At 46.6% G+C, this 20192-nt stretch overlaps 1 protein-coding gene across 2 annotated transcripts in view; it reads right to left on the bottom strand.

Annotated features, from left to right (window-relative positions):
* The window catches only part of ESR1 (estrogen receptor 1), a 285291-nt gene that overhangs the window by 108939 nt on the left and 156160 nt on the right, over positions 1–20192 (bottom strand). For both annotated transcript variants that reach the window (XM_084623937.1, XM_084623936.1), the window contains exon 4: positions 13533–13649. In XM_084623937.1, coding sequence (XP_084480063.1) covers positions 13533–13649 — 117 coding nt within the window. The remainder of the gene's footprint in view (positions 1–13532; positions 13650–20192) is intronic.

Raw genomic sequence — 20192 nt, 5'->3', positions numbered from 1 at the left:
ATGCCTTAGCTCCAGCTCTAATGAGCTGTGCGTTCTGGGCACTGTTAGCTGAATTTGCCACAGGAGGGCCAGTGCTTCAATGGTTTCTGTTGTAACAGAACTGAATCCATTTGGACCAAAGCCTTGCAGTAACGCTAGAAAGAAAATGGGAGCCAATGGAGGTGCAACAGCACTGGTAATGCAATGTGTTCTGAGGTGCTTTTTCCTGTTGAGGTGGTATGCTGCACTCCACACAAGTTAGGCTGCAATGCTGCCATCTTTGGTCCCAAATACAGTGAGTGACAATAGTCCAATCTGCAGGTGACAAATGCATGATTCATAGAAACTCATTGAAGATGAAGAGGCTAGTTTACCGGCAAGGTCTGATGTAATGCTGGCAGACCAGAGTGCTAAGGCCTCATGGCCCCAAATGAACACTGGCAAATGCATAGCTGGAAACCAGTCTGTCTTACCCTTATTTTGCTAACAGAAGTATGAGGTGTATGAACCAGTGTTCAGACTTAATTAAATGCTTTAAGCTGATGCATGTATTAATCTTATTGAACATCTGTACCCCATATTATATGGTTATAAGAAGCATTTGCATTATAAATCTCTAACTGTTGTGACAAAGTTCCTCCTCTACCTTGGTAGGTCTTGTGTTTATTGGCAGATTTGCTCACTTTGGAGCTTCACGGCAGCCCTCAGTTTGGTCATTTTCGTGAACCCACAGTCCAGATCAACTCCTCCTGTATCTGACCAGCAGTTGGAAGGTTTAGGAGGGAACATGGGCCCACCCTCTACTCCGGGTTCCAGCCCAGGGCCCTGTGGAATACAGCTGTCTAAAGTGCCTCCTGGAACAGCTGTGTGACAACTACAAGTCCCTGGGCTACTTCCCTATGGCCTCCTCCAAACACCTTCTTTATCCTCACCATAGGACCTTCCTCCTGGTGTCTGATGATGCTTGTACACCTCAGTCCTCCAACAGTCCGCGTGTTCACTCTCAGCTCCTAGCACCTCTTGCTCCCAGCTCCTTACACATGCACCACAAACTGAAGTGAGCTCCTTTTTAAAACCTAGGTGCTCTGATTAGCCTGCCTTAATTGATTCTAGCAACTTCTTGATTGGCTGCAAGTGTTCTAATCAGTCGGTCTTAATTGTCTCCAGAAGGTTCCTGATTGTTCTTGAACCTTCCCTGTTACCTTACCCAGGGAAAAGGGACCTCCTTTGGTTGCTGCTCAGCTATCTGCCTTCTATTCTCTCCTAAAGCCCTCTGGCCTGGGCTTTTCTTACTCTTTGACCCTGCTTCAGTTCCCCCCCGCTCCGACCGGGCCAGACGCTTTTTCTTCGTTTTGTTTTTTTTTGCTGCCGTTCGAGTGCTGGTTGGCTGCCAGCTTGCTGCCAAGCCCCCCCATGCCTGTTTTCGGATGCTGCTATTGCTCCAGCTAAAACCCCAGGGGCGGGGGGAACTGCCGACTCGCTCCCTGGAGGAGGGGAGTGGAAGCCCCCAGACCCAGCCATTTGCTGTTCGTTTGTGGACCTGTAATTAAACAAGTTATTTTTTTCTTTTTATCTACTTGGCATTTCTGGAATGCTCCACAAAGCCCGTGAGAGAAGACAGCCGACAGACGAATGGCCCAGGGAAGCTACAAATCATCATGGAGGGGGCCGTAAGATTGAGTAACTTTTGAACTGTACTCTCGTGTGGGGGCAGTTTGACTGTGTCTTAACTGCGTTTGTAGGGGCACGGAGCTGCCCCCCCGATCCATCGGTTTCCCCCCCAACACTACTACAACCGTCACGGCTCCCCCGCCGTCCAACTTGCCATCTGCCTCTGGATTCAGCTGCTTGCTCTGGATTCCGCCGTCCGGACCGGAAACGACAGCTGACCCAACGAGACTCTTTGGACAAACGCACATGGGTCCATGTCCCACCCCAACCCCTCCCCCCGGACTGCCCACCCCACAGTTTGCCCCTACTACCTGACCCCAACTCCTGTTTCCTCCCCCTGTCCAGTCTGACCCATTTGCCCCCCCTGCCTGCAGCCCAACAGGGAGAAGTAGTTAATCTGCTTCCCCCTCCCCCTTCTGGTGTCTCCCCGTCTCTCCCTGCTCACGATGGCAGGGAATGAGAGGGGTGAGGCCCCTCTAACAACCTCAGCTGCCCCCCCCCCACTGCTGCCAAAACACCTGCCACCACCACCGCTGGGGCATCGGCAGCAGGAGGCACCGGGGCAACTACTGCTGCTACTATGCCCACTGCCACCCCAGATTCTAGGAGAGCCCCCCGGTTAGCTGGAAAGGCCAGGGTGTGAAGAAGGGAAAGGGCCCCACCACAACCACCAGGCCCTCTATGGCAGGGGCTGCCCCCACCGCTGTGGCCTCGTCATCGACCATGGCGTCCCTCACCCCTGTTCCCTCCACCAGCTCTGCAAGCGTCCCTCCCCCAGCCCCCAGGGCGTATGCCCTAGTGGTGGCAGCCCCCCGCACGCCTGCCACCTCGTCGTCATCTCGCCCACCCACCGCCTCCACTACCATCAATAGCAGCCGGGGCCCCTTTCCCACCATGACCTGGAAGCACGGCCTCCGTTGCCTCCTGGTGCCCACCTCGCCCCGCATGGAGACATACGTGCAGGCGTTGGCGAGGGTGGTAGGACCCACGGCTATTGTGGCGGCCTCCAAAATGTACGGGAAGGTCGTCTTTTTCTTAGCCTCGGAGGCTGCCGCCCAGGAGGCAGTGGAGAATGGCCTGGCGGTGGGGGGGGAGGGGGGTGTTTGTCCCCCTGGAGCTGCTAGAGGACCTGGGCGTCCACCTAGTCCTCACTTCCGTCCCTCCCTTTCTACCCAATGCCGCCCTGTTACCCGCTCTCTCTACCCTGGGGAAACCCGTTTCTGTCATCAGCCTTCTCCCGTTGGGCTGCAAGGACCCCACCCTCTGTCACGTCCTCTCATTCCGCCGGCAAGTGCAGCTTCTACCGCTGCTGCTGGCGGCGCGTGATGGAGAGGCGCTTGAGGGGTCCTTCCTGAACCCCTACCAGGGAGCCCGCTATCGGGTCTACTATTTTACAGGAGAGGCCCGGTGCTACCTCTGCCAATCAGCAGGGCATGTCCAAAGAGACTGCCCCTTGGCCCGGCAGGGAGGTGCACCCGAGACCCGGCAGGACATCGGCTCCATCGTTGCCAACGCCCGTGGCCGCCCGGTACCTGAAACCACCTCTCCTCCTGCTCGATCCACCACTGCTCCCACCCGGGCCCAAGAGACACCTCCCCTACAACACCCAGACTGTTAACAATCCAGCAGAGCCTATGGAGGAGGGTGCAGCAAAGATATTACCGGGCATAGGAGAGGGCCCACCCCAAGGAGAACCCCCCCGAGCCCCTGAACCATTGCCTCTGCCCCCCAACATGACCCCTGCTAACCAGCCCGCAGACAATGCTATGGAGGGCTGGACCCTAGTCCAGGGAAAGCGAGGCAAGCGGAAGGCTCGAGCTCCGCTGCACCCATCCGATGCGGAGCCCCCCCCCGGAAGACCAGGAAGGGAGGCACTGACACTGAGCCTTCCGCTATGCCCACGAGTGAGATCCATCTGCCGATGTCGGGAGAGGAAGACAAAATAGCACGGGAAGGTAGAATCTCCCCTCCACGGGAGACCCTCCCCTCCGAGACCCCTGAAGAAGCCCCTTCTGCCCGAACATCACCCAAACCCCCCGTGAATCCCGAAGCGACCGTCGTAGCGGGCGCCAGAGGGGAGACCCCCGGGGTGGCAGAAGACGACCTCTCCTCCATGTATGAGGAGATAGAGGCCCTGGGTTTGACCCCAGTCACCCAGGGAGAGGATGACCTACTGCCGGCTGGCCTCAATCTGGGCAACCTCACCCCAGTCCCCCTTTCCCCATGCTCCCTCCCCCAACCGCCTTCCCGGGCGAGCACGCTACAGAAGGTAGTCTACCACCTGATGCCGTAGCTGCCAAATCCACCACAGAGCCTGCGCCTTGCATCACTGGGAGCCCCCTCCCCACCCCCACAACCCTCAAATCTGTTCAGGAGGTGCCACCTCTTAGCTGCTTGCCTCCCGAAGCCCAGAGCCTTGCCTCTGACCCCGCCCCCACCCCTGTCCCTGCCCAATCCACATCTCCCTGCAATGCTATTGCCGCCCCTGGGGTTATTTCTTTGCCTTTTTTTGCGGATCCCCTCCAAGGGGCAGTCTTTGCATTTTCCTGCCGTGACCCATTAGGAGCTGCAATTTTCCCTCCGCCATCCCCTTCTACCCCAAGGCTTGAGATGGACCTAATAACTTTAGCCTGTCAGAGGCCCTGTCGGTGGTCTGCACCCTGCCTGCCTGCCTCAGCGGACCATGAGGCTGCACCAAGAGCCCCACCAGGGAATAACCGGGAAATCGGAACCCCCCAACACACCCCATGAGCTGCAAAAAGCGTTGGGGGAGTTTTTAGAAGACATCCGTGGCTCCCGCAACAGGGTACAGCTAGCTCTCCAGCTATGGGGGGACTTTGATCAAATCCTCCAGGCCACAAGGGCCCTTATAAAGGAGGGTAGAGGGAAAGGAAGGCACAGTGCTGCGGCCTATGGGAGGCCCACAGCTTCCGTGATGATTTACTCACTTATGGGATGGGTTACGGATTGTTGCGTGAGCCGCCGGGGGCCACAAACACCCCTGCCAACAAGGAACCCCCATCCCTTCGCATGACGCCTCTCATTATTGCAACTTTGAACACCAGGGGCTGTAGGATGGCTCTCCGCAGGTCCCAGGTGCTCTCTTACCTTCGGGAAGGGGGGTACTCTGTGGTTTTCCTGCAGGAGACCCATACAGATCCGACTGCCAAGGACAGCTGGCGGCTGGAGTGTGGGGACAGGGTCTACTTTAGCCACTTCACGATTCAACAAGCTGGAGTGGCGACCCTGTTCTCCCCCAACCTATGGCCCGAGGTGCTAGGGGTCACTGAGGCCATGCCGGGCCACCTGCTGCATCTCTGAGTCCGTATGGAGGGGCTCGTGGTCAACGTCGTTAACATCTATGCCCCGACAACGAGCCCGAAGCGGCCACAATTCTATCAGCGGGTGTCCGACTTCCTCGGCACCCTAGATTCTCATGAGTGCCTAGTCCTGGGAGGGGACTTTAACACCACCCTCGAGGAACAGGACCCTCAGGGGCCTAGCTGAGCCCGGCCACCGCGAACATTCTCCGAGAAATAGTCGAACATCACTCCCTAGTAGACGTCTGGCGTGACCACCACCCAGATGACACTTCCACTTTCACCTTTGTCCGGGTGGAGGCCCATCAGTCACACCACTCTCGGTTGGACCGTATTTATTTATCCCATTTCCATCTTTCACAAGCCCACTCCAACATTCGGCCGGCCCCATTTTCTGACCATGATCTAGCCACCATAACAGCCTCCCTCCGCGCAGAGAGACCGGGGCCGGCCTATTGGCATTTTAACAACAGCCTGTTGGAGGATGAGGGCTTTGTGACGTCCTTTCGGGAGTTTTGGTTGGCCTGGCGAGAGCAGCGGTGTGCCTTTCCCTCGGCGCGGCGATGGTGGGATCTAGGGAAGGTGCGCGCCAAACTCTTCTGCCGGGACTACACCGGGGGCACCAGCCAACGGAGAAATGCAGCAATAGAGCAGTTGGAACGGGAGGTCTTAGAGATGGAGAGGCGTCTGGCCGCCAGCCCCGAGGACCCGTTCCTCTGCGGAGCGTGCCGGGAGAAGCGGGAGGAGCTCCGGGCCCTTGAGGACCATCGGACCCAAGGTGCCTTTGTTCGATCCTGCATCTGCCTCCTTCGGGAGATGGATCGCGGCTCCCGTTTCTTCTACGCCCTGGAGAAAACAAGGGGGGGGCCAAGAAACACGTCACCTGCCTTCCAGCAGAGGACGGCGCCCCCCTCACGGATCCGGTGGAGATGTGTGGGAGGGCCCATGACTTCTACACAAGCCTTTTCTCCCCGGATCTGACCGATCCTGGCGCTTGCAGGGTGCTCTGGGAGGAACTCCCCACGGTCAGCGTGGGCGACCGAGACCGGCTAGAGCTGCCTCTCACCCTGGCCGAGTTCTCGGGAGCCCTCCGTTGCATGCCCACCAATAAATCTCCGGGCATGGACGGGCTGACCGTGGAGTTCTACTGCGCGTTCTGGGACATCCTTGGCCCAGACCTAGCCACTGTCTGGGCTGAGTCTTTGCAGGGCGGAGTCCTCCCTCTTTCGTGCAGGCGAGCGGTGCTCGCCTTGTTGCCGAAGAAGGGGGACCTCCGCGATTTACAAAACTGGCGTCCCGTCTCGCTCCTTAGCACGGACTACAAAATCGTAGCAAAAGCAATCTTGCTGCGGCTAGGGTCCGTGATGGTGGACGTGATCCACCCAGACCAGACCTACACTGTTCTGGGCTGCAGCATTTTTGACAACCTATTTCTAGTCCGAGACCTTTTGGAACTCGGGCGTAGAGATGGTCTGTCGTTCGCCCTCCTATCTCTCGACCAGGAGAAGGCATTCAATAGAGTGGACCATGGGTACCTCCTGAGCACTCTGCAGGCGTTTGGATTCGGACCTCAGTTTGTGAGTTTTCTCCAGGTGCTGTAGGCTTCCGCGGAGTGTCTAGTTAGGCTCAACTGGACCCTGACCGAACCAGTCAGCTTTGGGCGAGGAGTATGGCAGGGGTGCCCCCTCTTGGGCCAGCTGTACGCCCTGGCGATCGAGCCCTTCCTCTGTCTCCTCCGAAGCAGGTTGACAGTGTTGGTGCTGCGGGAGCTGGAGCTGCGGCTGGTCCTGTCAGCGTACACCGATGACGTGCTCCTCGTGGTCCAGGACCCGGGTGACTTGGCACAGGCGGAGGCTTGCCAGGCCATCTATTCGGCAGCCTCCTCCACCCGAGTCAACTGGGTCAAGAGCTCTGGCTTGGCGGTGGGGGACTGGCGGCAGGTGAGCTCCCTCCCACCCGCGCTTCAGACCATCTGGTGGAGCGTGGGTCTACTGTTCTACCTAGGCGTTTACCTTTCTGCCACGCACCCTTCTCCGCCAGAGAACTGGCGAAATTTAGAAGGCGGGATGATAGAGTGGCTCCAGAAATGGACAAGCCTACTCAGATGTCTTTCCCTCCGAGGGAGAGCACTGGTGCTTAACCAACTAGTCCTGTCCACACTCTGGTACCGGCTCAAGATCCTGGTCCCAGCCCCGGGTTTCCTGACCAACCTCCGGACATCGATTCTAGAGTTCTTTTGGTCAGGAATGCACTGGGCCCCTGTTGGGGTTCTTTATCTACCCCTGAAGGAAGGAGGGCAGGGCCTGAAGTGTCTGCACACTCAGGTCCGTGTCTTCCGCCTCCAGGCCCTGCAGAAGCTCCTTTATAGTGCAGGTAGTTCGCCATGGAGCATACTGGTGCACGCCTTCCTGCGCTGCTTCCAAGGGCTCCAGTACGACCAGCAGCTCTTTTATCTTTGTCAGAGAGGTTTTCCGCGACACCTCTCCAGGCTGTCGGTTTTCTACCAGGACCTCCTCCGGACCTGGAAATGGTTTTCAAGGACCAGGTCCATGGCGGCCACCATGGGAGCACATCTCCTCGCGGAGCCCCTGCTACACAACCGTCAGCTCCATGTGCAGGTGGCAGAGTCCCGCTCGGTGTGCCAGAGTTTGGTCCTGGCGGAAGTCACAAGAGTCGGAGACCTCCTGGACTATGACTGGGGAGACTGGCTGGATCCCCTGACGCTCACTCGACGCATGGGGCTCTCTAGACCTCGTACCCCCCGGCGCGTACTTCAGGAGGTGAAGGCCGCCTTGATGCCCGCTGCTCGGGCTTATCTCAACCGAGCCCTGCACGAGGGCGCACCCCGTCCACCCTCTACCCCAGGCCCGCCAGACCTTTCAATTGGGCCCCTACCCCGTAGATCCCAACAAACCCCTCACCCTTTCACTGTGAGCCGGCTGCACAAACTGCAGCCGGTCAGCTTCCAAACCGCGCCAAGGAAACATCTATATACACTCACGCTTCACACCCTTCACGCCCACACCATGGTGTCCCGCCCCGATACAAAGTGGCGGGACCTCCTGCCACCTTTGGAGGGTGAGCAGCCCCGGTGGGCCAGCCTGTATTCCACCTTGGTCCCAAGGGCCATTGGGGACATTAGTTGGCAGCTCCTTCACAGAGCTGTGAGCACAGGCATGTTTTTGATGTGGTTCACCCCCATCCTGGATATTTGCCCTTTTTGCAACATGAGGGAAACCCTGGCACACGTATATTTAGCGTGCGCCAGGCTACAGCCCCTTTTCCAGCTCCTCATGAATATTTTATTACGCTTTTGGCTACACTTTTCCCCTCACCTCTTTATCTACACACTCCCCATCCGTGGCCCCACAAAGTCACGGGATCTCCTGGTTAACCTCCTCCTAGCCCTAGCTAAAACAGCCATTTATAAAACGAGAGAGGGGAGGCTGGCCAATGAAGCGTCCTGCGACTGTAGGGCCATTTTCCGATCCTCAGTACATTCACGTATCCAGGCGGAGTTCCTCTGGGCGGCGTCCACCGACTCCCTGGACGCCTTTGAGGAGCGGTGGGTGCTGTCAGCGGTTCTCTGCTCGGTGACCCCGTCTAGTTCCCTCCGTCTGACCTTTTGATTGAGGGGAACAGTGAGAGACCCCAGCCCCAGCTGTTGCCGCTGTGGATACCATCATCACCATCACCTAGGAGGGGTCCTATCACATGTGGGTGTACGTCCCGTCCCCCCCAAACCGCCCACCCAGCAGCCGTGCCCATCTTGTCGGGCACTCTCAGGAGAGGAATAATCGGTGACACTGGGCGTGGCACTCAGTAACTCGAGGGGGTGGAAGACCACGAGTGTTGAGGAAGCCCCCCTGCTCTGGGCCCAGGCTAGCCTGAACACTTCTCCCTCCTGCAGGCTGCTGTGTTATACCCGCGTTTGCTTTTGTTTTGCCGCATAGTTTTGATTGATCCTTTTTGGTGATTTCTCTGTAAGTGTTACACAAATAAAATTCTTTTCTGTTTCAAAAAAAAAAAAGAAAAAAAAAACCAATTACTCTCCTATAGCCATCTGGCCTGACCCTGTCACACTGTGTAACTCAAACAGGAAAGAAGCCTAAATTAATGTAAAGACTGGCTTCCTCTAGAAAGCATTGGGTCCTGCCCACAAGAAGGCCAACTGAAATCAAATAAGCCACTGTGAATCATCAAAGGACAGATACTTTGTTGATTACTTCTCCTCCCTGAAGAGGAGATCTGCATTTGGACTTGTCCCATCAGCTTGAACTCTGGGAGGGAGTAGAAATCCCTCTCACAAGAATAAACTGGATCTCTATGCTGCTTGGACTCGTCAAGAGCAAGATTTGCATTAGCAAATGATCCCCATTGTTTGCCTTGGGTCAGCCCTTAAGGATGTTAAGGCTATGAGTGCTTGAGGAGTTTGTACTTGATACTTTGTCGCAGAAATCTAAGTATAGAATTCACAACCAGTTTGGGATTTGTGCCCCGTTTCTTAACAATCTGTCCTGGAGGTTGGTATTCATGCTCTTGAGCGCCTCCAGACAGTTTGACACATGGAGGAAGGTATGCTGTCCAAGCAACAGAATGAGAACTAAATGACCACCAGTGTCTCCACAGAGTTGTCTGGGTGTAGTTTCAACTATCAGCTCTGGATCCAGGTGTTACCTTATCAGGCATTGAAACTTTCTGATGAAAATGGTCACAGGTTCTGAGGAGATATAGAGCCTGGTGGTGAGAGAAGTTTCTACAGCATTGCATTAAAAACAGGAGTTTCTCAAACTACTGTCTGTGGACCACTGATGGTTCACATACAGTGCTTGCTTGGTGGCTGGTCACAGGGCATTAGCTCTTCCTATTTTCAGCTACTAAAATGAGTTGAAAACCAATTAATGTATTTAGCTGTCTTTTTAATATTTTTCAATCTAAATCAGTTACACAGTTGCCATAGGGATGTTATGCCATCACTAATGGAAAGGTCCATGGACTGCAAATGGGAAGGACAGCAGCCACAGTCTCTCTATTACGAGGTGGTCCACATTATGAAAAAAAGTTTGAGAACCCCTGAATTAGGAGGTGGTCAGGGACAAATTTAAAAGTAGCTATTCTTTTTTGTCCTAAATTTAATCCCCAGAACTGGTGCTAAGGCTATACTGCTGCTTAAAAAAATAGAAGCATATGTACATTGCTGTTGAATATATCACAGCTGAGAAAATTATTAGACTGTATACTTAAGAGGAAAGAGAATATCAAAAAGCCTTAACTCAATAGAGATGTACTGGATTATTCTGACAATGAAAGCAATGTAAATATAAATGAATGAAAAGATCATGTGTAAGGTAGCACAAAATGATACAAATGTTGTATTTGAGAAACCGTATATGATCATATAGCTGAAGATGATATTGCATATATACAAGAGGACAGAGTTAAGGTAGCAGCTGCAGCCTTAATTGTGATATTTTCTGCTTGCTTAACTATATAGCCTTAATATTTCTTTACTGTATTTTTTTGTTGTTTTGTTCTGCAAGGACTACGTTTTTCATGATGGAAAAACTCCAATCAGGTGCTCCAGAATATTAAGTTGAGAGCCACAATACACACATATGCATTCCATGAATCAATTATTGGAGTTCTATTTCAGTCCGAAGCTAGAAGCCAAATGAAGGAAGTAATTGGCTGCTCTGAATCACCAGGATGATAGAAATAATGACAGAGAAAAGCTGAAACATTCTGAATAGCCTAAAATTGGAGTCCTGAGCCAAACCTCTCTCACCTGAGAAAAATAAAGAATGAGCACTGGAAACCCTCTCTGAACATTCAGAAGACACCACCATCCAGATTTAAGTCTCTGCAAGATACTATTGCTAAGACTTCCTTTACAAATAGGTTTAGATAAGGTTAGTAATTTTTTAAATAAATGTGACTTTGAAATATTTTCATTAAAAACACAGACACTATCTTCCTTCCATTTTAAAGCAGGTGCATCTAATGTCCAGTTTTATAATTCTCTGCATTTCAAAATTAATTGCACTGTTAAACATAGAATACCAATTAAAAATGATTAAATTTTGGATGTTTTGCCACATTTTCAAATATATTTATTTCAGTTCCAACACAGAATAGAAAGTGTACAGCGCTCACTTTATATTTTTATTACAAATATTTGCACTGTAAAAATGATAAACAAAAGAAATAGTATTTTTCAATTCACCTCATACACATGATGTAATGCAGTCTCTTTATTGTGAAAGCACAACTTACAAGTGTAGATTTTCGGTTACATAACTGCACTCAAAAACAATGTAAAACTTTAGAACCTATAAGTCCACTCAGTCCTACTTCAGCCAAATCACTAAGACAAACATGTTTGGTTACATTTACAGGAGAGAAAGTTGCCTGCTACTTATTTACAATGTCACCTGAAAGAACAGGCATTTGCATAGCACTCTTGTAGCTGGTGTTGCAAGGTATTTACATGTCAGATATGGTAAACATTCATATGCCCCTTCATGCTTTGGCCACCATTCCAGAGGACATGCTTCTATGCTGCTGACGCTCATTTAAAAAAAAAAAAAAAAAAGCCTTTAGTCTGACTGAACTCCTTGGGGGAGAATCGTATGTCTCCTGTTATGTTTTACCCTCAGTGTGCCATATATTTCTTGTTAACAGCAGTCTCGGATGATGACTGAGCACATGTTCGTTTTAAGAATACTTTCACTGCATATTTGACAAAACGCAAAGAAGGTAGCAATGTAAGATTTCTAAAAATAGCTACAGCACTCGACACAAGGTTTAAGAATCTGAAGTGCCTTCAAAAATCTAAGAAGGATGAGGTATGGAGCACGTTTTCAGAAGCCTTAAAAGAGCAACACTCCAACGTGGAAGCCACAGAACCCAAACCACCAAAAAAGAAGAAGATCAATGTTCTGCTGATTCAGATGACGAAAACGAATGTGTATTGATCTGCTCTGCTTTGGATCGTTATTGAGCAGAATCCATCATCAGCATGGACGCATGTCCTCTGGAATGGTAGTTGAAGCATGAAGGGACATGAATCTTTAGTGCATCTGGTATGTAAATATCTTGCAATGCTGGCTACAACAGTGCCATGTGAACGCCTGTTCTCACTTTCAGGTGACATTGTAAACAAGGAGCAGGCAGCATTATCTCCTGCAAATTGTAACCACACTTATTTGTCTGAGCAATTGGCTGAAGTAGGACTGAGTGGATTTGTAGGCTCTAAAGTTTTACATTGTTTTATTTTTGAATGCAGTTATTTTTTGTACATAATTCTAATTTATAAAAGTTCAACTTTCATGATAAAGAGATTGCACTACAGTACTTGTATTAGGTGACTTGAAAAATACTATTTTTCTACAGTGCAAATATTTATAGTCAAAAATATAAAGTGAGCACTGTACACTTTGTATTCTGTGTTGTAACTGAAATCAATGTATTTGAAAATATAGAAAACATCCAAAAATATTTAAGTGGTATTCTATTGTTTAACAATGCAATCACTCACATGATTAATCGCAATTAATTTTTTTTATCTCTGCCTGTCCCCTCCCCTTGCTTTCTGTCTGTTTCTTTAACAAAAAGGAGTGGTAATTTAAAGGAGGGAGAGAAGACGTCTACTGGGGAAATGCTCAAAACTCACTATTAAAACATCCCAAAGGTCTCTTGGAAAGAACCTTTGCTCTGAGAACAGTATAATAAAGGTTATTTGATGGCAGTGTCCTCTATTTATAAAAAATTTTCCTCTAAACATTAATCATCAGATATCTCTAGTACAATCAGTTTTGGGATGTGCAGCAACCACTGTTGACATCTAAGGCGAATTCTTCTCTCACACCAGTGTAACTCCAGTGTCTCAATGTAATTACTTGTGATTTAGCTCAGTGTATCTGAGATGAGAATCAGGTCCTGAATATTTCAATACTGGAAAAGGAAATTAATTCAGGTGCATTGTGTGCCGTTGCAGGGTGCTAGAACAGCTCTGAAGGTGGCAACCCTTTATAAATCCACAGAAGTAGTGCAGTAAGAGCAGCAGTACTGCAAGTTTCTCCAAAGTACCTCATCAATATGTTTCATACCTGACCTAGATACAAGATAATTAACAGTCTGTTCCCATACAAGTCTTGGCCTACCCTCAGAAACAGTCCACAAGATGGCAATAACGATTCTGCGTTTTACTATGTGGATACCTGTCCACTGGGACCTGAACTGAGACCATCAATGTGTTTCACAGAGCGCTGAATGGCATATTGCAGAAAAACAAACATTTAGGACTGGATTTCACTCATGATAGCCTGCGGCCAGACAAATCCACTTGTGAGGAAACAAATTTTAAAATATTAGGGGTGAAATCCTATTCACACTGAAGTCAATGGCTACATTTCCATGGACTTCAATTCAGCCAGGATATCACCCTCATTTACTCATGGTTGGGATTTTTTGGCCAACAACAGTTGTCTTTGCTTAATTGTGTTGGTTGTCCAGTTAAGCAGCCATCAGTGCTAAAAAGTGTGTTTGTTGTTGTGTACGTACCACCTTTCATCATTCCCACTTCATAGCACTTCCGCAGCCGGCAGGCCTGACAGCTCTTTCTCCTGTTCTTGTCGATGGTGCACTGGTTAGTAGCAGGACACATGTAGTCATTGTGCCCTGTAAAGCCAGAGGAAAAATATAAAAGTAGAATTAAAGAAAAATAGACAATCCCTTAACAGTATTTTCCAGAGTTCCTGTAATACTTTATCTTAAATTTCTCATTGAGTATTTTTCATGACCACTCTAATCATAAGAAATTTGATAACTTTCCCTAAACAAGCATATTAGGTGTATACTTGTGCTTTATTAATGGATGTGCTGGTGGTGGCGGCTCTATAGTGAAGACAGAATTTATACTTCCATTGCAAGTTCCATTTTCAGTATCCTATAGTGAAGTAGTGTTAGAAATATGTCAAAACACTTACTTAATAAAAAGAATGGACATCACAATTCTAATAGTCAAAGCAGAGGACGGATGGCAGGATTTCTGTGTTCCATTAACCAGCTCTACCACTGGACTTGAGGCAATTTGGGAAAGTAACTTTATGCCTCAAGTTTAGTCATCTGGAATATAGGTGAAATTATCTACCTACCTCCCACACAGGTCTGTTGGGAGGATTAGGTAACTGATTGTGAAGTACTGTAAAGGTCCTTGGAATAGAAAGGACCATAGAATATTTTTAGCACCCACTACACTTTTGGGCAGTGAAAAAAATACATGAAATCATAAAAACATAATATAGAAGTGACAAATATAAATCAACTAATTGCATTTCATATCTAGGTGGGCTTCAACTTGAGTTACACATTTTAAAAGTGGCAATGTTTAGAGTATTCCAGCAGTAGTGCCTTTTCACTGTGAGCCCCACTACATTTGAAACCGGTTGATGACAGTTACCCTATAGTCAGGTCTGCCACAATAGACACTAATACTTTCAATAGGCTTATTATCTCTTCCTAGTAAGATGCATTACATTTATGCACAAGGATTTTTCTTGTCTCACCTATTTAAAAAAAACAACAAAAACACACCACACATACCACCTACAACCATCCAGTTATAGAGAAAGTTTGCAGAGGATGGAAAAACATTGTCAAACAGATCTTTATTTTTCCCAACTAAACAGGACAAGGTACAGCACAGAATGAAACAATTTTACTGCAGAACTGTTTGTTCCTTATTCAGGTCAGAGAGCAGTCTGAGGTAGAGTGGGGTGGGGGCTTGACAGAGGCCTTGGTCTCATCAAACCCTCTATCCTTGATTATACATTAGAAAATACAGAATAAAAACGGCTATCAGATTACACCAAGAACATCTGCTGTTTTATGCTGCATAATTGGGATCCAATCAAAATCAGCTGCAGAACTGGTGACTTGCTAATATGCTAACAGCAGACCACACACTGCCTGAAATAGGCATATTAATTATTAGAATTAATATTATTTATAAGCCCTGGCTAATAGAGTGGTGTGACTAGAACAACCTGAATCTGCAGGCTGTGCTCCAGGACTGAGCTCAAGAAATATATTTCAGAGATACTACCTCAATCTAAGCAAACCCATTTTAAATATTTTCCACTTCCTTCTAGTATTATACAGTGTGTTCTGTATCTGATTCAAAACATTTCACATGTAAAAAAGTCAAGCTGGAAAAAGAGCAGTTCCAACCACATAAAGATGTGGTATTTATTAGTAATAAGTAAAGTAACATTTAAAAGAATCTTGTTAAAACAGCAGTAACAAAAAAACCCAAAACACACACCACTGTAAATCTTGTCCCCATTCCTCAGTCTCAGTTTATAAACCAAATGTGAGAGCTCTGAAATGGAGGAGAGGGTGTAAGCACACCCCTTATTGTGAGTTGTTACTGCTTATCTTGACGGTTAAAGATCCTGACTTTGCTCCTATAGCAGTCAACAGATTAAACTCACATCAAGACCAAGAGCAGGACCTAGCCCTTCAACTTAATGACATACTTGACTTTAAGAAGGGAGGTGGTAGTTCCATTGAGATCAAAGTTAACATATGCCCAAGTGTTTTGTTGAATTGAGGCCTAAATAGTTAGCTTTCCTATTGTACATGTTTTTAGAGATATCATGGGTTTACATGGCTATGTTTTTAAAAGTCTGCCTTATTAATTAGTAGAAGAGTATTCAGTATATTTTACAGCACCTAAAGCTGTACTAGGCACCCTACAGAACAGTTTACAAAAGCTGGTCCCTTCTGCAAAGAGCTTGCATTCCACTTACAGAGGTGAAACCACATGCAAAGGCAACGAACATTTGGGAGGGTGGGTTTGAGGAAGCAGAATGGCAATAGCAACGAGACCAAGGTGATTCAGTTTAGGCCAAAATGGTTCTCTCTCATGATCAGAGACTATTTCTTGTTGTTCACGCTGTATGAAAAAGACATTAAAACACTTCTGTTGTGGACGGTGCTCTCTTAAGCGTCATCAAAAGAGAAGTGTCAAGTGTCCAAGTCCAGGCCCATTGCACTTCTAAAAAAGACTTGCATTGTACAGTCCCTATGAGGGGCCCTCCTCATAGACAAAGGCCCTGACCCTACCAATGATTCCATCTGGGTGGATAGCAAGGATGCAGATAGTGCAAATGGTAATAGTGGTTGTGTAAGTGGACACTTCTCCACAAGAAGTTTGATTGAGATCAGTTCATTTCACATAGGCTAGTAAACAGTCATCAGATGGTACCACCTTTCAGTCACTGGGACTTAAACTACTGGCCTATCCTAATATTGTTCTGTGAGCACTCCCACAAAAAATTTAATTTCTAATTTGATGGATGACTTTCATTTCACTTCAGTCAAGGAAAATAAGAATCTATCCCAGAAATGATGAACTTAAAAGTATGTTTCATTTAATTAGTGTAGTTACCACAAAAACCTAAACTGAAACCAATGTAGATTTCAGTACAGCAGCACAAGGTTTCAGACACTTTGTATAATTAGATGCCACCACCTTCTGTCCTGTAACACTCTCACATACAATTTATAGTCACTAGAATTATAAGACACACACCGTTACAATATAAACTGATTGCAGTGACTAAATATTCATTCTGCTAATTTCAGCCAGGTGTTCATTTTAAATGTTGCTATTTCAGGCATTCATCCCAGTTGTATCAGGATAGTAGGTTCTAGGGTACTGCATTGGTGATATAAAGTTATTCTATGGACCCATCTCGACAGCCACATCAGTAGTATTTCATTAGTACAGCTCAAAAGATAAAACGTGGAGTTTCTCTAAGGCAAACAGGCTGGGGTTGAGGCTAAAGTTTTGCCAGGCAAAACCCTAGAAGAATCTCCTCAAATGTTCAGAGTGAGATTTATATTTGTTGTCTTGACTTAGAAATAAAGGAGAATCCTTGGAAAGGTGGTGAGGTTTAGACACTAGTCCAGAGTGTACACACATCACGTCGAATGACAGTTGGGAACTGCCAGTTCACATCTGTCTCCAAAGTTTCTTTAGTGTCTCCCAACCACTTCCTGACAGTCCCCACTAAATAAAAGGTCACACCTACCTCCCTGACAACTGCTCATTGTGTCCCCAAATACCAGACAATAACCAAAATTGTGTATGTCTATAATATGAACTGAAGGCCCCTGAACTTTGGAGGAAATGCTGAATCACTTTTTAAATATAATCTAAAAAGCTGCTTATTGTATGTAAGATGAAGTTTTTAATATGTGGTAAAGGGCCTCTGGTATCGTATACATTCATTATTTTCTTTTCATCCAATGAGCAATTGAGTTTCACTTTGTGGCCTTTCAGGGGAGAATACAAAGACACTGATGAATGACTTAGAAAGAAAGATCAAAATCTAAAAAGTACTATTGTAATTTATACATGTCTTTGCTTTATAGTTTCACTCCAAGAAACAAATTGGGATAGTCAGCTGCAGTAACATGAAGCCAAAAAAAAAAATATTCAAAGTCAGCATTTGAGCAATTTCAGACCAGTTGCTAAGTCATAAAATAGGTTTGACATCCAGACCTCCTTTATAAGGCTGAACTGACGTTGATAGAGCTAGAACAATTTATACCAGCTGATGATCCGCCCAGTATTCTGAGAAGAGCAAGACAAGTCATACAAATCAATCCATTTCCTTGAAGGAAGAATGAAATTAGCCTTTGCAAGTTTGAGGGTTCAAATTAAAATTCTAAGCTCTTCTCTGGATCAGCCATCTTTTTCTTCTGGCTCCTTGGTAGTATTGAAATACAAAAGTAGTGAATTCAAGTTTTCAGGGGATTCACTAATCAGCTACACTCCTCCCCACCAGCAAACTTTAGAGCCTCTTTCTCATCTTAATGACAGGATCCACAGTAGCAGCCATGTTAGTCTGTATTCACAAAAAGAAAAAGGAGGACTTGTGGCACCTTAGAGACTAACAAATTTATCTGAGCATAAGCTTTCGTGATCTGATGAAGTGAGCTGTAGCTCACGAAAGCTTATGCTCAGATAAATATTAGTCTAAGGTGCCACAAGTACTCCTTTTCTTCTCATCTTAGCTATCTTCAAAAAAAAAAAAAAAAAAAAGGCGGGTGGGGGGGGGAAGAGATGTTGATGGAGCAAGATAGGCTGACTGAGAAGAGGGAAGTTTCCTATCTACATAAACCTCAGCGTTGCTTAGCATAGAACAGGGTATGCGAACGCAGATCAAAGTTGACCCAAAACTGATTTTGAGTACTTTTGGGCTTTCATTTGAATATTTTACAGAGCTTCAATTTTGAGGTTTAAAAGGGAGGAAATGCAACAGTGAAACTGATCATACAGGATTTAATTTCTCAATCGCAGAGTAATGTGTGTGTGTCACTCTGACAGACAGAATGTCTGTTGAGTCACTGTGAAGTGATGAAAACAGCTACAAGTGTGGCTCAGAGCTCTTTATTTAGATTACTACCAGGTTCAATCACTGGATTTGCAGTATGTTACCATCCAGTTTTTATATTCTCAGCAAGTTTGTTTTTACTAATTACACCCATGTGGTGTACAGATACAGTAAGGCACATATCTGCATCATGCCAGAAGTCCTAGTCCAGAGGTAACCCAACCAATCTTAATTCTACAGCTAATTTATATGCAACAACAATCTCATTGGTTGTAATGAAGTAGACTCGACAGACTGGATTGTGTGGCTCAGCTGCCACACCCATGTAACATCATGGGCTTTCAGCTACTAATGTATATTAAGTGCTGCCCCATGTGCCAAATTTTGTAGGTCACTTTCAAATTCCAGTGAAACCATCTCCATGTTCAGAAAGGCCTCCAAGTCTGAACAATCCTATGTCTTCAATAAGATTTGACTTGAACTAACGAGATTCCTCTCTGCCTTTCACCTCTCCTTCTGCCAATCCAGTTACCCAGACAAATTGAAGCAAGAGATTTGGAGAGCACACATAGCACAAGAACTGGTGTGGACGCAATTTGCTGTTATCTGTACTATTTCATAATCATTAAGCACAGAAGTCTGTAAAGAATGACACAAAAAGCAAAGCATTACTTTAGAAATGCATCTGATTATTTTCTATTATAGCAGATCAGTGGAGAGTTTTTCCACCAGCCTCTGAGCCCAAACCTTAAAATGGCTTTTTTTTTAACTTAGAGATTATATAACAGAATGAGAAAAAGACAAGAGCATTGTTTGTGCATTAAAATTCCTCCCCACCCCAATGTGCATCTTTTCAATTTTAGACAAGATAATAAAAGCAGCATGTTTTTTCCAGATGACTTTAAAATAAGACTCCAGTCCACTTGACTGTGGCAGATCCCAATCTCTGAAGAAGTCTGGCTAGGAACTGACATTTTCTTTCAGTATCTCTCTATTTGATAAATCACAATTGTTTTAAATGTCTGGCCCTTGATCAAACCAACAGCTGTATTAAAGAAAAAAAATGGATGCATCACTCGCCACCATCTCTCTCATTGTGATCACTCCAGAGACAAGTAAGTAAGTATTTTCAATGATACTCCCTATGGCTCAGAAACAAAGTTAGAGCTACACAATCATGTAGGTCCTGATGCTGGGCATGGCCTATTATTTCTAGAACTTTTGAATGACACTTGACATCTCTATCCTCTTAAACTACCTGTGTATGAATAATAGTATTTTTCCCCATTCTAACACTTCATAGCCAACATGGGGATACAAACTAAAAATCAATTAAGTGCTTCTTGACCCCCCCACAAAAAAAATTCAGTCAGCTGCTCCCAAGCAGAAAACAAACATATCTAATTTAATTTCATATATAGCTTCTATTGTTGGATCATCATAAGATACATAAGTTTGGCTAAATCTTAGGTAATTATAGGATCTTGATTGCTGTAGTATCTGAATACCTCAATGTTTAATGTATTTATCCCTGAGAGATAGGGAAGTGTTCTATTACCCCCATTTTAGAGATGAGAAACTGAGGCAGGCAGGCTAAGCAATGATTGAGAGAATTTTCAATGTAATTAACAGACATCAGTGGTCACTGCTGTTTTTAACAAAGGGAGTTCCCAGCAATGGAGGTTTGCTTAACTGAAGTTGTACTGTAGTTACCTAATATTTTTGTTTAAATACTTTAATAGAAAGCCCATCCTACTTATTCAGCATTTTCTCTGTAAAATAAAACCAGCTGCAATTATTCTTATACCTATTAATC

This window comes from Lepidochelys olivacea (assembly GCF_965140295.1).
Source record: "Lepidochelys olivacea isolate rLepOli2 genome assembly, chromosome: 3".
Lineage (NCBI taxonomy): Eukaryota > Metazoa > Chordata > Testudines > Cheloniidae > Lepidochelys > Lepidochelys olivacea.
This window is presented reverse-complemented; position numbering and strand designations above follow the sequence as displayed.